The 15,949-nt window shown below is 44.2% G+C and overlaps 2 protein-coding genes across 22 annotated transcripts in view; one reads left to right on the top strand and one right to left on the bottom strand.

Annotated features, from left to right (window-relative positions):
- The window catches only part of MAPKAPK5 (MAPK activated protein kinase 5), a 54,976-nt gene that overhangs the window by 9,837 nt on the left and 29,190 nt on the right, over positions 1–15,949 (bottom strand). For all 21 annotated transcript variants that reach the window (XR_010147779.1, XR_010147780.1, XR_010147781.1 and 18 more), the window contains 3 exons: positions 7,132–7,212; positions 3,868–4,055; positions 1,603–1,723 (listed from right to left, as the gene is read on the bottom strand). Coding sequence is in view for 17 of the 21 variants with exons in the window: in XM_063784997.1 (XP_063641067.1) it covers positions 1,603–1,723; positions 3,868–4,055; positions 7,132–7,212 (390 nt within the window). In the remaining 4 variants the exon portion in view is untranslated. The remainder of the gene's footprint in view (positions 1–1,602; positions 1,724–3,867; positions 4,056–7,131; positions 7,213–15,949) is intronic.
- Positions 1–15,949, top strand: part of TMEM116 (transmembrane protein 116) — a 192,515-nt gene that overhangs the window by 147,826 nt on the left and 28,740 nt on the right. The window lies entirely within an intron of this gene.

Genomic DNA, 15,949 nt, shown 5'->3' with positions numbered 1-15,949 from the left:
CAGTGGTGCAGTCTTGACTCACTGCAACCTCTGCCGCTGCCAGGTTCAAGCAATTCTCCTGCCTCAACCTCCAGAGTAGCTGGGATTACAGGCGCATGCCACCACGCCCAGCTAATTTTTGTATTTTCAGTAGAGATGGGGTTTCCTCATGTTGGCCAGGCTAGTCTGGAACTCTTGACCTCAAGTGATCTGCCCGCCTCAGCCTCTCAAAACTGCTGGGATTACAGGCGTAAGCCACCATGCCTGGCCTTATCTCCTCATTTTTAAGATCTTGAGTAACCTCTATGTGCTGACAACCAGGATCTAAGTAATCCCTTTGGATTTTTGAATGACCAAACCATTTCTGGAAAACAGGAAGACAACCACCCACAAATCAAAGAGAAGACAGAGAACTGTACTTTCCAGTTCTCCTTTTTCTTCCATGCTCCAGCTAAACTTAGAAAGAGACGTCTAACACTTCCACCCTACCCCTTCAAAGCTGTTAACACTCAAGTCTGTGTCACCGCTTTGAGCTCACAGCCACACTATGGTCCCACCCTATAAATCTCATTCATTTGAATGTTCCTCTGCCATCTCAAACAATATCTAAAACCTAAGAGACTCCCTCTCACCCAAACCAGCCTCCTTCCTAATCTGTCAATGTTATCACCAGATATGCCACAACTGTCCCCTTATATCTAGTCTATCACGAAAAACTGTAGAAATTTTTCTTCAAAAATATTTAGCCTGTTCATTCACCTCTACTTCTCTGCTCCCACAGCCACCTCCAACTTCTAGATTACTGCAGAAGTATTAGGCTGGCAAGTCTGCGAGTCGCCAAGTCTGACTATCTCTAAATACCTTCCTAGTGGCAAATCTCTTCTCAAAAAGCTACCATGGCCTCTCAGCTGCATCCCACTAAGACTTAAACCCCTCTGTCCACTTGCAAAGCCTGGCCCTGCCACACCCATCTCATTAACTTCCCATTAGTGAGGCCAAATTATTTTTCCCGATGATGTATTTGCATGTGTTTTTTTGCTTATGCTGTTCGCCACGCATGGGCGTTTACACTGTCTACTCAAATTCTTCAAGGACAGCGCATGTCCGAACATGAGAAAGAACTCAGATGCTGCAACACAGAAGACAGTTAATACATGTGAGGGGTTCTGCCTTCTCTTTGGGAAAATTACATCCCTTCAAAGATGTGCTCTTTTTCTGAATTCCCACAGCATTCACAGAAAAGTTAACATGCAAAGCTCTGATATTTGAAATGTTCCCTCTTTGTTTCATGTTTATTGGCCTTGCCTTCCCAGCCAGTCTTGTTTAAACCCCTTGGGGAAAGGGAGGGAATCTTAAACTGTTCTGTGCCCGCAGCCCTGTAGCAGAAATATGGAGGCTATTCCTTTGAGTGCTCCCTTAGTTTATATTCACCAGGCCTTGATTTGGTCTTTTACCGAAAGAAATTCCTTATTTTGGATCCTGACTCTCAGGAAACCAGAGATGTTTCTCTGGGAAGGATCGTGTACTCTGCACTGTTTTGCCTTTAACCCCTCACTGAGCCAAGCCCCAGCATTCCTTCCCAACACAGTCTTTTCAGCCAACAAAGTAAACATCATTCAAAACCTTGTCCATCATCAGCTGAGCAGAAGGCAGCACATTATCCAGGGCCTCAGTGGAATTGAGCCAGGGGTGGTCCAGCACTCCCTCGATGGTGAGTCTCTCCTCCGGTTTGACCTTCAGGAGCCTGTGGAGAAAACGCCAACAGGGCTGCCATGCACAGTTGCTACCAAAAGGCCATAGGAAGTTCCTGGACCTGGCTCTAAACAGTTCTGGTTACTTCTGACTTCTGCAAGCCTGGGCTTTCCACCTGCAGAGCACAGATGGGATTCTAGTCTCCAACCACTTGTAGGGGTACTATGGCTTGAGGCAGTCCTTTGTATACTGGAAAAAGTGAGATTAAAATGGTAGAAAAGGGCTTAATCCAGTGATACTTTTGAGTTCTAGGGTTTAATAAGGTAATCCTACATATGGCTTATAGTTCCTCAGACCTTGAATCTCCATACTGAGGTTTCTAGGACAATGGGCTTTAACTTCCAAAAGGAACTCAGAGTGCTCTTTTTGGCTGATAGTGGCTGCAGAATTAGTTGAAGGGTCATGAGGTTCTGGAAAAGCAGGTTGCTACCCAATATAAAACTCTTAGATGTCACCATATGGCAGGACATGAGCCCATTATTCCACAGACATTCAAAAGCTAAAAACCTAGAGTCTCTGAGACAGGGATGGCATTTCCTTCTAAGCCCAGGGTGTTGCTTCTGTGCTGTCTGCCTTCAGATCATGCTTCTTTCCATCTTGTTCATTCCCACTGATGTGGTTCCTAGCTCATCTCAGCCCGTTCCCTCCTTCCAACTCCATCTCTCATTACAAATGTCAGGACAACATGCCTAACTGCTCCTTCAGCTTGTCTGCCACCTTCTTCTGGATCATTCTGAACAGATGGCTTCAGATTCTAAAGAAAGGATTATCTGGAAGATCCCAAAACCAAAAAGATAATCAGCGTTGCTCTAGGGACAGGAAATGTATTCTATAGAAAACTGGCAAAGAACTACTTACAGGACATTGAGGTTTTGGTCAAATAGCTGGGAATACAGCAAGGAAATAGCATGTCAAGACAGATGGTGATTTAATCGTTGCACCCACGTTCCTAAAAACTTGTACTTGTCTATTTTAGAAAACAGTCCCTCTTTATAGCACACAGAACCTGCCCCCAACCCCCACCCTCTAATCAACAGGACAAGCTTACTTTTGAAAGGGAGTAATTTCCACGGAGAAATGGCTGTACTGTTGGGAGACAGCTCCCAGGTGTTGCCCCTAAACATGTACCTTCATCCCATTATAGAGGAAGAAACTGAGACCAACAAGGGAGACACTGCTCAGTGAAGACCCAGCAGTGGGAAGACAGGGGCAGTGCCTAAGTCCATGGGCACCCAGCCTCCCACACAGGTGGGCAGAAAAAACAAACATATTCTAATTTAGGCCTGACTTCTTACCTAGTCCTCCAGCTACCAAAAGACTCTGAATATCAACTCTCCCTCATCCACTCACTAGCCCTAATTCTGACTAAATCTTCCCATCTTAAGATATGCCAGAGCAGCTGGGTGCGGTGGCTCACGCCTGTAATCCCAGCACTTGGGAAGGCCGAGGCGGGCAGATCGCTTGAGATCAGTAGTTTGAGACCAGCCTGGCCAACATGGTCAAACCCCATCTCTACTTAAAATACAAAAATGAGCTGGGCGTGTTAGCGGGCTCCTGTAATCCCAGCTACTGCCGAGGCTGAGGCAGGAGAATCACTTGAACCCAGGAGGCGGAGGTTGCAGTGAGCCAAGATTGTACCACTGCACTCCACCCTGGGCAACAGAGTGAGACTCCGTCTCAAAGCAACCAACTGGCAGCGCGAAGGTGGAGGGTGGGGTCCAGGCCTGACAAACCCACATAACCACAGCATCCAAGGATGCTGTTTGTCATCTCGGCACCTAGTTCACCTCCTGGCATTGTATCTGTCCCAAATGACATGCCAGCTCACACGTAAGGACAGCACACCAGGTTTATAATTTAGGGTCTTGAATTAATGTGCAGAGACTGCCTATGGAGGGACCTGGGTTCACACCCTGGGGACAAAGTCTAGGGATGCAACAGGAGGGAGGAAAGCTTCATTCGCACCAAGGTGTGGACACTGAGAACAGTCACCTCAGGCTCCAGAGAGATTTCTGTGATATTAAAACGGGGAGGAGCCTGCCTAGGAAACCAGTGACTTTTCTCTACCCACATTCCCTTGAGCTCCACCACCTGGAGGCCTCCTTGGCCTCCCTGCCCAGCAGCCCGTGAACTCACTTCCTCACAACATCTTTGGCCATCTCTGAGATCTGACTCCACTCTTCCTCTGGGAACTCAAAACTGCCTGTCATGATCTTTCTTCGCATATCCTTTGGGATAGTCCGGCTGTGGTGTTTGGAGTAAAAAGGAGGGTATCCGCACAGCATCACATAGATAATCACCCCTAGGGACCACAAGTCACAGCTCTGAAAGCAAAAAAGAAAATGGTCACTCACAGCAGAAGCAGAGCCCCCAAATAAACACCCCATGACAGGCTCAGGAATAGCCCCTGCAATATATAGGCTGATATAAACTAGAGTCACTTAACAGAGACTAGGAAAGCTGAAGGAAGTCTTAGGAGAACTAGTCTTTATCTCCATATTTTCTTTCTTTCTTTTTTTTTCTTTGAGACAGAGTCTTGCTCTGTTGCCCAGGCTGGAGTGCAGTGGCGTAATCTCAGCTCACTGCAACCTCCGCCTCCCAGGTTCAAGCGATTCCTCCTGCCTCAGCCTCCTGAGTAGCTGGGATTACAGGCATGTGCCACCATGCCGCCTGGCTAATTTTTGTATTTTTTTTTTTTAGTAGAGATAGGCTTTCACCATGTTGGTCAGGTTGGTCTCGAACTCCTGACCTCGTGATCTGCCCGCCTTGGCCTCCCAAAGTGCTGGGATTACAGGCGTGACTCACCACACCTGGCCTCTCTCCATATTTTCAGTAAGCTACCAATACTACATACATGCATCCCATCATACAAAGCCAGTCTGGGATAAAATGTACAGGTACTTTCATTCTCACTCTTTAGGCCCAAGCACCTATCTGATCCCTGTGTACAGGTATAGGATGCTTTGCCCCAGCCAGAAAAGAAATAAATATAAACCAGCTGGTTGTGAAACCTCTATGTAGAAACAAAGCAACTAAGAGACAGGTAGGCTCACCTACAGTACAGCACAGGCCACTTCATAAAGGCCCAAAGCAGTTTGACACAGATCATGGAGAGGACTGGAGGGAAGAACAGAAGGTCTAAATGCATTCCTTTGACCATGAAGGACTCACTAGGTCCATTTGCAAGCTCTTACACCATTCTGGGGGAAGATACTGTGAAAAAAAGAAAACTGCTACCAACTACCATGTCTGCAGGTAGTAAGGTGACTCCATGGCCTATAATCACTGCATAAAGGACTCCTATTTTAGTTAAATGCAGCTCCATTTGCTTTGAAAACTGGGTTTGCAGAGGCTTCAATTCAAGCCTTTCTTGAACAGCGAGATAAAAGAGGTGCCTGCCTAAGATGGCAGCCCCATGAGCCTGCCACTGGGGCCCCACACTCCCCCTCACACCACAGCTGTGCGGTGCTCTGCATAAAGGCTGAATAATGGGGTGTCTCAGGTACTCTCGCCTGTATTTTCTTTTTTTGAGACAGAGTCTCGCTCTGTCACCAGGTTGGAGTGCAGTGGCGCAATCTCAGCTCACTGCAACCACTGCCTCCTGGGTTCAAGCGATTCTCATGCCTCAGTCTCCCAAGTAGCTGGGACTACAGGCGCCCGCCACCACACCCGGCTAATTTTTTGTATTTTTAGTAGAGACGGGGTTTCACCACATTGGCCAGGATGGTCTTGATCTCCTGACCTCGTGATCCGCCCACCTCGGCCTCCCAAAGTGCTGGGATTACAGGCGTGAGCCACCGTGCCAGGCCTGCCCATGTTTTCACATTATACTAGTAGATATTTGTGGATGACACAGCCCATGCTGTAGAACAGAATCACAGAATAAAATTACAGGGGTGGAAAGGGACCTTCAATCCCTTACTTTCCAGAAAGGGAACTAATACTGCAGAGATCATGTCATCTCTCAGGTCCTCTGTCAAGAGTGAAACCAAGTGACCTCACCAATGTCACACAGATTAAGAGTAGTGGAGCCACAGCAAGTGTCCCAGCCTACTGCCTTTTTACCATTCTCAGCCACTTCTGTCATCTATATCTAGCCTCAAGTCCCCAAGTAGCATCTTTTTTCTGATCTACTTACTCAGTGACTCCAGGGCCTATTTCTAGAGGCCCTAAACCTCTTGTGCTTTAGAACAGATAGGATCGGCTGGGCACGGTGGCTCACGCCTGTAATCCCAGCTCTTTGTGAGGCCGAGGCGAGTGGATCACCTGAGGTCAGGAATTCAGGACCAACCTGGCCAACATGGTGAATCCTCGTCTCTCCTAAAAATACAAAACATTAGCCAGGCGTGGTGGCAGGCGCCTATAATCCCAGCTACTTGGGAGGCTGAGGCAAGAGAATTGCTTGAACCCGGGAGGCGGAGGTTGCAGTGAGCCGAGATTGTGCCACTGCACTCCAGCCTGGGAGACAGGGTAAGACTCTGTCTCAAAAAAAAAAAAAAAAAAAAAAAAAAAAGAACAGACAGGATCAATATGTGGGCTACAGGCTGGGTGCAGTGGCTCACGCCTGTAATCCCAGCACTTTGGGAGGCCAAGGCGGGCGGATCACTTGAGGTCAGGAGTTTGAGATCAGCTTGGCCAACATGGAGAAACCCCGACTCTACTAAAAATACAAAAATTAGCTGAGTGTGGTGGCATGCACCCATCATCTCAGCTACCTGGGAGGCTGAGGCAGGAGAATCGTTTGAGCACAGGAGGTGGAGGTTGCAGTGAGCTGAGATCACACCACTGTACTCCAGCCTGGGCGACAGAGCAAGACTCTGTCTCAAAAAAACAACAAAAAAAATGTGGGCTACAGATTAAGAACCGTAATATTACCAAGTAACACTTAGGAGCCCTTGCTATGTGTATCAGATACTGTTCTAAGCTATGTGTATCAGATACTGTATTTTATGGGGTAACAAAGAATGGTGCCATAAATGACCACAAAGTGTTCTCTAGCGTCTGTATCTCAGAAATGGCCTCCACCTCAAAAACACAAGCCAACCATATGTTTTCAGTGTGGCCAGTGGACCATATGGACAGTCAAAAAAATAACCTGACTGATGATCACGGTCCCTAATTATCACTGCAAAAGCTAATTGGGTACAAACTTTATTTGATATTTCATTAAACAAAAACTTGAATTCCAAATACTTTTCTGCGAGTCTGGCTGAACCTTATCTGATATTTCATCAAACAAAAACTTGAATTCCAAATACTTTTCTGCGAGTCTGGCTGCTTCTTTAGGGCAGGAATATTAAGGGGTGAGAAAGGAATTGGCCACACTCCCAGAGGGCCACAAACACCTCACTAAAGGAGAGGGGCTGCATCTGTCAAATGAAGAGAAATCTCTTCCTGTACCTTGTTGTAAGTGTAGGGCGTCGGTGAGGTAGGTATGATGCCAGATTTCTCCTTCTGATGCCTTCTTTGCGCCTCCAGTACCTGTCAAGAGTCAGACCAAAGGGGACCATTTAATGAAAATCACACCACCGATAACCTGCCTTGAGACAGGCTACTATGAGACTGAAGGAGGTAAACAACTGGCAATCAGCCATCGAAAAAAAACTCCACATAAACACTACACTTCCAAAAACGTTTTTTTCTTACAACCAGTAATTTATCCATCAGCCAAGGAAATACTCAGGTCAAGGACATGAAGATGAAGTTCCTAGAGGAGATTCCTCTCTTCTTCCTGCCCATCAAGGAATCTGAGATCACTGACTTTTTCCTGGGGATAGCCCTTATGCCTATGCGAAAGCAGATCTGTCCAGCAGATGAGCTTCAAGCCATCTGTTACCATCAGGGACTGTGACAGTCATGTCAGTCTAGGTGTTAAGTGCTCCAAGGAGGTAGCCACTGCCACCGTGAGACCATTATCCTGGCCAACCTCTCTAATGTCCCATGAGGAGGGACTCCAGAGGGGGGCACAACATTAGCAGCCTCACACTGTTCCTTGAAAAGTCACAGGATGCTGAGGTTCTGTGCAAGGGGACTTCATCCCACACCCCGACCTACTTGATACTGTCTCAGCCCCTGTGCCCATGAAGCTGGGGCAGATGGGATACAACTGCTACCGCTTAGCCAGGGGCTGTGGTGCCATCTTGGGCAACTTTGCAAAGGCCATCTTCAGTGCCACCTCTAAGACCTGCAGCTATCTCACCTAATAGAAATTCACTGACCATCTTATAAAAACCTACACTAGGTTGGGTGCGGTGGCTCACACCTGTAATCCCAGCACTTTGGGAAGCCAAGGCAGGCAGATCATGAGGTCAGGAGTTCGAGACCAGCCTGGCCAACATGGTGAAACCCCATCTCTACTAAAAATACAAAAATTAGACGGGCATGGTGGTGGGCGCCTGTAATCCCAACTACGTGGGAGGCTGAGGCAGAAGAATCACTTGAACCCGGGAGGTGGAGGTTGTGGTGAGCCAAGATTGAGCCACTGCACTCTAGCCTGGGCAACAAGAGCAAAATCCCATCTCAAAAAAAAAAAAAAAAAAAAAAAAACCTACTCTAAAGTCTCCATGCAGAGGACCTGGGCTCTAATCACGACCACCATATAGAGCTTTTACACAAGAACAACAAAGTGAGTTAATTAAACCTGAAAATAAAACACCATTCACAACAGCAGAAAAAATATTAAGCATTAAGAATAAATCTCACAAACATGTGAGAGACCTATAAACTGACTACATAATATTGCTGAGCAAAATTATGAGACAAACATGAATGGAGTGATACAGCTTGCTCATAGGTCAGAAGACTCAATATCACTAAAATCTCAGCACTCCCACATTGAATGATAGCTCTAAAACAACCCCAGTCAAAACTCCCAGTAGGCTTTTTTATAGAAATCAACAGCTGACTGTAAAGTTCACATGGAAATGCAAGGAAGTCAGAATAGCAAAAACAACTTTGAAAATGAAGAACAAAGGTGGAGGGCCAACGCTACCTGATTTCAAGAATTATTATAAAGCTACAGTAATCAAGACAGTGTGGTATTGGGGTAAAGATAGAAAAAGAGATCAATGGAATAGAATAAAGAGTCCAAAAATAAATTCACACATATATGTTCCATGATTTTTGACAAAGGCTCAAAAGCAATGCCGCAGAGAAAAGACAGCCTTTTTCATGAACGGTTGCTTCTGAGGGTGGGGCTTAAAAGATAAAAATTAAGGCGGGGCATGGTGGCTCACGTCTGTAATCCCAGCACTTTGGGAGGCTGAGGCAGGAGGATCACGAGGTCAGGAGATGGAGACTATCCTGGCTAACACGGTGAAACTCCGTCTCTACTAAAAATACAAAAAATTATCCGGGCGTGGTGGCAGGTGCCTGTAATCCCTGCTACTCGGGAGGCTGAGGCAGGAGAATGGCTTGAACCCTGGAGGCAGAGGTTGCAGTGAGCTGAGATCCACCACTGCACTCCAACTTGGCAACAGAGCGAGACTCCGTCTCAAAATAAATAAATAAATAAATAAATAAATAATAAATAAATAGAACAACAAATGGTGCTAGAACAACTGGACATCCAAATGCTAATAAGTGAACTTGGATCCATACCTCATGCATTATATAAAAATTGACTCAACATGGATCACAGACCTAAATGTAAAACCTAACGCTATATAAAACTTCTAGAAGAAAACATAGGAGACTGATCTTGGGTTAGACAAAGATTTTCAACATAGGAAACCAAAAGCACAGGCCTTAAAAAAGTTTTCTGATAAACTGGCATTCATGAAAATTAGAATTTTCTGCTCCTCAAAAGACACTGTTAAAGAATGAAAAGATAAGCCACAGACTGGGAGAAAATCTTTGCAAAGCACAGATCTAATAAAAGATTCGTATCCATCTCTTGACAACCTGGGAGAGTTTAAAAAAAAAAAAAAAAAAAAGAGTCAGAGTCAGCTGGACGTGGTAGATCATGCCTGTAATCCCAGCAAGTTAGGAGGCTGAGGCAGGAGGATCACTTGAGCCCAGAAGTTCGAGACCAGCCTGGACAATGTGGTGAGGCCCCATCTCTTAAAAAAAAAAAACCAAAAATTTCTTAATTAGCCAGATGTGGTGGCGTATGCCTATGGTCCCAGCTCCTAAGGAGGCTGAGGTGGGAGGATCGCTTGAGCCCAGGAGGTTGAGGCTACAGTGAGTCGTGATTGTGCCACTGCATTCCAGCCTGGGTGGCAGAGCAAGACCCTGTCTCCAACAAAAAAAAGAAAGAAAGGAATTCATATCTGAAATATACAAAGAACTCTCAAATTCAGTAATAAGAAAATAAACAACCCAATTTTGTAAATACAGAAAAGGTCTGAACAGACACTTCCCGAAGAAAATATACAGAAGGCAGGTGCATACACAAATGTGTACACAAAAGAAAAGATGGCAGACATCATTACTCATTAGGGAATGCAAATTAAAACTACAAAGAAATACCACTACATATACACTAAAATGGCCAAAATAAAAAAGACTGACCATACCAAATGCAGGTGAAAATGCAGAAGACCTGAAACTTTCATACACTGCATTAAAAAAATGAGCAAATGGAGTCATTTGTAGGCCAGAAATATTAAAGAAAAAAAAACAGGCTGGGCATGGTGGCTCACGCCTGTAATCCCAGCACTTTGGGAGGTCAAGGCGAGTGGATCACCTGAGGTTAGGAGTTCAAGACCAACCTGAACAACATGGCGAAACCCTGTCTCTACTAAAAATACAAAAAATTAGCCGGGCGTGGTGGCACATGCCTTTAATCCCAGCTACTCGGGAGGCCGAGGGCGTGGTGGCACATGCCTTTATAATCCCAGCTACTCGGGAGGCTGAGGAAGTAGAATCGCTTGAACCCGGGAGGTGGAGGTTGCAGTGAGCCGAGATCGTGCTACTGCACTCCAGCTTGTGCCAGGAGCAAGACTCCATCTCAAAAAAAAAAATTAAAATTAAAATTAAAACCACAATGAAATATTACCTCACACCTTTTACAGTGGCTATTAAAAAAGATAAAAGATAACAAGTTTTAACAATGATGTGGAAAAAAGGGAGCCTTTGTACACTGTTTGTAAGAATGTGTATTAGTATGACCACTATGGAAAACAGTGGGAAGCTTCCTTAAAAAATTAAAACTAGAAATACCTTATCATCCAGCAGTGCCACTATTGAGTATATATCAGAAGGGAAGAAGGGAAGGGAAAGCAGAAAGAAAAAAAAGGATGAAAGAAAAGGAAAAAAGGATGAAAATACAAAAGATCAGAACTCCAGTTCCCTGTACAGTCTAATATATATGTCACTGATTGGAAGTCTCAGAAAACAAGTAGAGGAGTAGAAAAATTGTTGAAGAGATGATGTCTGAAAAATTTCCTAATTTTTATTTGATATGGTGTTTATTTGATAAACACCATAAACCAACAGATCCCAGGAGCTCAAGAGATCCCTGGCAGGAAAAACAAAGGAACAAGAATGCATACATAATCAAATTGTTGGGACTTTTTTTTTTTAACTTTTATTTTGGGTTCAGGGGTACATGTGCTTTATGCATGTTAATTATATAGGTGAACTGCAGTGTCTTCACAGGGGTTTGGTATACAGATTATTTCATCACCCAGGTTTTATATAAGCATAATACCACATAGGTAGTTTTTTGATCCTCACCCTCCTTCCACCCAAATTGTTGGGATTTCTGTTTCTGCTAGGATATAGAAAGCTGGAAAGTGTCAAAGATAAATTATAAAATCATCTTTTTTTTTTTTTTTTTTTTTTTGAGATGGAGTCTCGCTCTGTCACCAGGCTGGAGTGCAATGGCTCAATCTTTGTTCACTGCAACCTCCACCTCCTAGGTTCAAGCAATTCTCCTGCCTCAGCCTCCCGAGAAGCTGGGATTACAGGTGGCTGCCACCACACCCGACTAATATTTTGTCTTTTTAGTAGAGACGGGGTTTCACCATGTTCGCCAGGCTAGTCTTGAACCCCTGACCTCAAGTGATCCGCCCCACTCAGCCTCCCAAACTGCTGGGATTACAGGGGTAAGCCACTGCGCCCGGCCCATCACTTTTTTTGAACCCATCAAAGATCAGGTCTCAGGGCAACCAATTATTCGGAAATCTTTAAGTCAGGCCCTTCCAAGGAGAGATGGGGAGTGAAAGCTGGCTCACCTATGGCAGAGCGCAGGAGGAAGTGATATCACATGCCATTTGGGTAAAAAGAATTCAGCGAGGTTTTTAACAAACTGCTAAAGGCAAAATGTAGGCTAGGATAAGAGTACAGACCCTCTAGGAGCCATACAAACAAGGAAGACTCATGCCTGCTCCCATACTCTTCTGCACAGACTTCCACCAGATATTCATGAGACTCAAGAACACAGGTCCTGCCCAACAGCAGAGAAACAGATACCTCTCGGTCCCCCATTGCCATCTCCCTTTCTGCAGGCTTGCAGGGACCAAGCAGTAACTGACAGCAATCTATTGCTAAGGGGGGGCCAAGACTGTAAAAAGAGATCCCCTCTGAGGTACAGGTGCACTAGCAAGGCCAAGACTGAGGGTAGAAGTGGAATATTTTTTAAAAAATTTTTTTTAATTAAAAAAAAAATGGCATTTCAGATCCCACCTAACCATAAGGTAACAAAACAGGAATCCCATGCCACTGAGGCACTGAAGACAACGATAGCAACAACAAAACTCACACTCAGCTCAACTTTTGAGTAGAGTGATTTAACCCTCAAACCCAACACTAAAGGCCGAGCAACAGAAGAGGCATGCCCACTTTTTAGGCTCTCAAAAAAGAAAAAGAAAAAAAAGAAAATCCTAATAAATCTACAAAAAATTTACTAGATTTAATAAATGAATTTAGGAAGGTCCCAAGACACAAAGTCAATATACAAAAATCACTAGTATGGGCCGGGTGCAGTGGCTCACGCCTGTAATCTCAGCACTTTGGGAGGCCAAGGTGGGCAGATCATGAGGTCAGGAGATTGAGACCATCCTGGCTAACAAGGTGAAACCCCGTCTCTACTAAAAATATGAAAAAAAATTAGCCGGGCGTGGTGGTGGGCGCCTGTAGTCCCAGCTACTCGGGAGGCTGAGGAAGGAGAATCGCTTGAACCTGGGAGGCGGAGATTGCAGTGAGCCAAGATTGCGCCACTGCACTCCAGCCTGGGCAACAGAGCAAGCCTCCATCTCAAAAAAAAAAAAAAAAAAAAGTCACTAGTATGGCTGGGGGCAGTGGCTCACACCTGTAATCCCAACACTTTGGGAAGCCAAAGTGGGTGGATTACCTGAGGTCAGGAGTTCGAGACCAGCCTGGCCAACATGGTGAAACCCTGTCTCTACTAAAAATATAAAAATTAGCCAGGTGTGGTGGTGGGCGCCTGTCATCCCAGAGGCTGAGACAGGAGAATTGCTTGAACCCGGGAGGCAGAGGTTGCAGTGAGCTGAGATTGCGCCACTGCACTCCAGCCTGGGCAACAAAGAGTGAAATTCCATCTCAAGGAAAAAAAAAAAAAAACCCAAAACAAACAAAAAAAACCACTAGTATTTCTATAAACTAGTTAAAATTAGAAAATGAATTTTTTTTTTTTTGAGATGCAGTTTCACTCTAGTCACCCAGGCTGGAGTGCAATGGCATGATCTCGACTAACTGCAGCCTCCACCTCCCGGGTTCAAGAGATTCTCCTGCCTCAGCCTCCCAAGTAGCTGAGATTACAGGCACTGGCTACTACGCCCAGCAAATTTTTGTATTTTTAGTAAAGATGGGGTTTCACCATGGCAGCCAGGCTGGTCTCGAACTCCTGACCTCAGGTGATCCGCCTGCCTCAGCCTCCCAAAGTGCTGGGATAACAGGCGTGAACCACCATGCCCAGCTGAAATGTTTTACAATATCATTTCCAACAGCATCCAAAAACAAAATTTAAGGATAAATTTAAGAAAATATGTGCAAGACCTGTAACATTAAGAAGCATAAACATTTTTTAGGAAAATTAAAGACCTAAACAAATGGAGAGATATATACCTTGTTCATCGATTGGGAGACTTTTATATTGTTAAGATATCAGTTCTCTCCAAATTCACCTACAGATTAAATACCACCCCAGTCAAATCCCAGGAGGCTTTTCTGTTATACAGAAGTGAATTCTAAAATGTAGAGAAATGCAAAGGATCTAGAATAGCCAAAACAATTTTGAAAAAGAATGAATCTGAAGTCAAGATATAATATAAAGCTACAATAATGCAGATGCTCTTGCTATAGACACATACATATATTAAACAAACAGAATAGAATCCAGAAAAGACCAACAGATATATGGCCAGCTGGTTTTCAACAAAACTGCAATTCAGGCCAGGCGCAGTGGCTCCTGCCTGTAATCCCAGCACTTTGGGAGGCCGAAGCAGGCGGATCACGAGGTCAAGAGATCAAGACCATCCTGGCCAACATGGTGAAACCCCGTCTCTACTAAAAATACAAAAAATTAGCTGGACATGGTGGTGGGCTCCTGTAATCCCAGCTACTTGGGAGGCTGAGGCAGGAGAATTGCTTGAACCCGGGAGGCAGAGGTTGCAGTGAGTCGAGATCGCGCCATTGCACCACTCCAGGCTGGGCAGAAAGAATGAAACTCCGTCTCAAAAACAAACAAACAAACAAACAAAAAACTGCAATTCAATGATGCAATCCTTTTACAAATCCTTTTACAAATGATGATTTGTAAAAAACATTTTACCAATGATGCTGCAACAACTTGACACCCTTAAGGGGGAAAAAAAGAACCTGGTCTCTCATTTCATACACACACAAACTCAGATGAATTACAGACCCAAATGTAAAAGCTAAAGCTATAACCTCTTATAAGAAAACATCAGAGAAAATATTTATGCTTGTGGATCTTAGGAACAAAAAGTACTAAGCATTAAAAAAAAAATGGTGAAACAGACTTCATTAAAATTCAAAACTTCTGCTATTCAAAGGCCATTAAGAAAATTAAAAGGCAAGTCACAGACTGAGATGAATATTCATGATATATATATGGAAGGCAGAATAATGGCCCCCCAAGATGTCCATGTTATAATCCCTGGGATTATTTTACCTTGTATTGCAGAACAATTAAGTTAAGAATCTTAAAATGGGGAGTTATCTAGGTAAGGCCAATGTGATCAGTAGGGTCCTTATAAGAGGCAGGCAAGAGGGTCAAAGTCACAGAGAGAGACATTCATTGGAAGATGCTATGCTACTGGCTCTGATGATGAAGGAAGAGGCTACAAGCCAAATAATGTAGGCAGCCTCTAGAAGCTGGAAAAGGCAAGAAATGCCTCCAGAAGGAACACAGCCCTGCTGACACCTTGATTATAGCACTGAGTACCATTTCAGACTTCTCATTTCCAGAAGTATAAGATAATACATTTCTGTTGTTTTTATCTACTAAGTTTGTGACAATATGTTACAGCAGCAGTAAGAATACAACATACATATGGCAAAGAACCTGTGTCCAGAATATTTTAAAATTCTTATACCTCAATTCTTTAACAAGAAACCAACAATAACAAAATGGCAAAAGATGAATGCCCATACTTACAACAGAATGGCCAATACACATGTACAAAAAGTGCTCCAAAATAGTGGCCATCAGGACAATGTCGTGATTAAAACTATAATGAAGTAATACTCTGCCCGCTACCAGAATGACTAAGATGACAAATGCTGACAAGCAACAAGCATGAGGCGTTAGTAAAAATGTGAAATGACTGGAACTCTATACGTTGCTGGTAGAAGCATAAAATGGTATAGCCATTTTGGAAAAAAGATATGGGCATGGGGGAACATGTCCCCCCAAAACTGTAAATGAAGTGTTCCTAGCAGCTTTCTTCATAATAGCCAAAAATGAGAAACAACCCAAAATCCTGTCAGTGAATGGAAAAAACAAATGCAGCTTAGGTATATAATGAAATACTACTTGGCAATGAAAAGGAATTAACGAGTGATAAATGCAGGAACATGGACGAATCTCAAAAACATGCTAAGCAAAAGAAATGAAGCATACAAAGTCCACGATTACATTTTTCTGAAATTCTTCAACAGGCAAAACTAACCAATAATGACAGAAAGCATGTCAGTGGTTGCCTAGGGCCAGGGGTTAAGTTGGGAGGGGACTGACTGCAAAGTGGCACAGGCAGCTTGTGAAGTGAGGGGCGTGTTCCACATCTTCAAT

The sequence above is a fragment of the Pan troglodytes genome, chromosome 10 (assembly GCF_028858775.2).
Source record: "Pan troglodytes isolate AG18354 chromosome 10, NHGRI_mPanTro3-v2.0_pri, whole genome shotgun sequence".
Classification (NCBI taxonomy): domain Eukaryota; kingdom Metazoa; phylum Chordata; class Mammalia; order Primates; family Hominidae; genus Pan; species Pan troglodytes.
The sequence above is the reverse complement of the archived record's forward strand: the minus strand, read 5'-3'. Positions and strand labels throughout refer to the sequence as shown.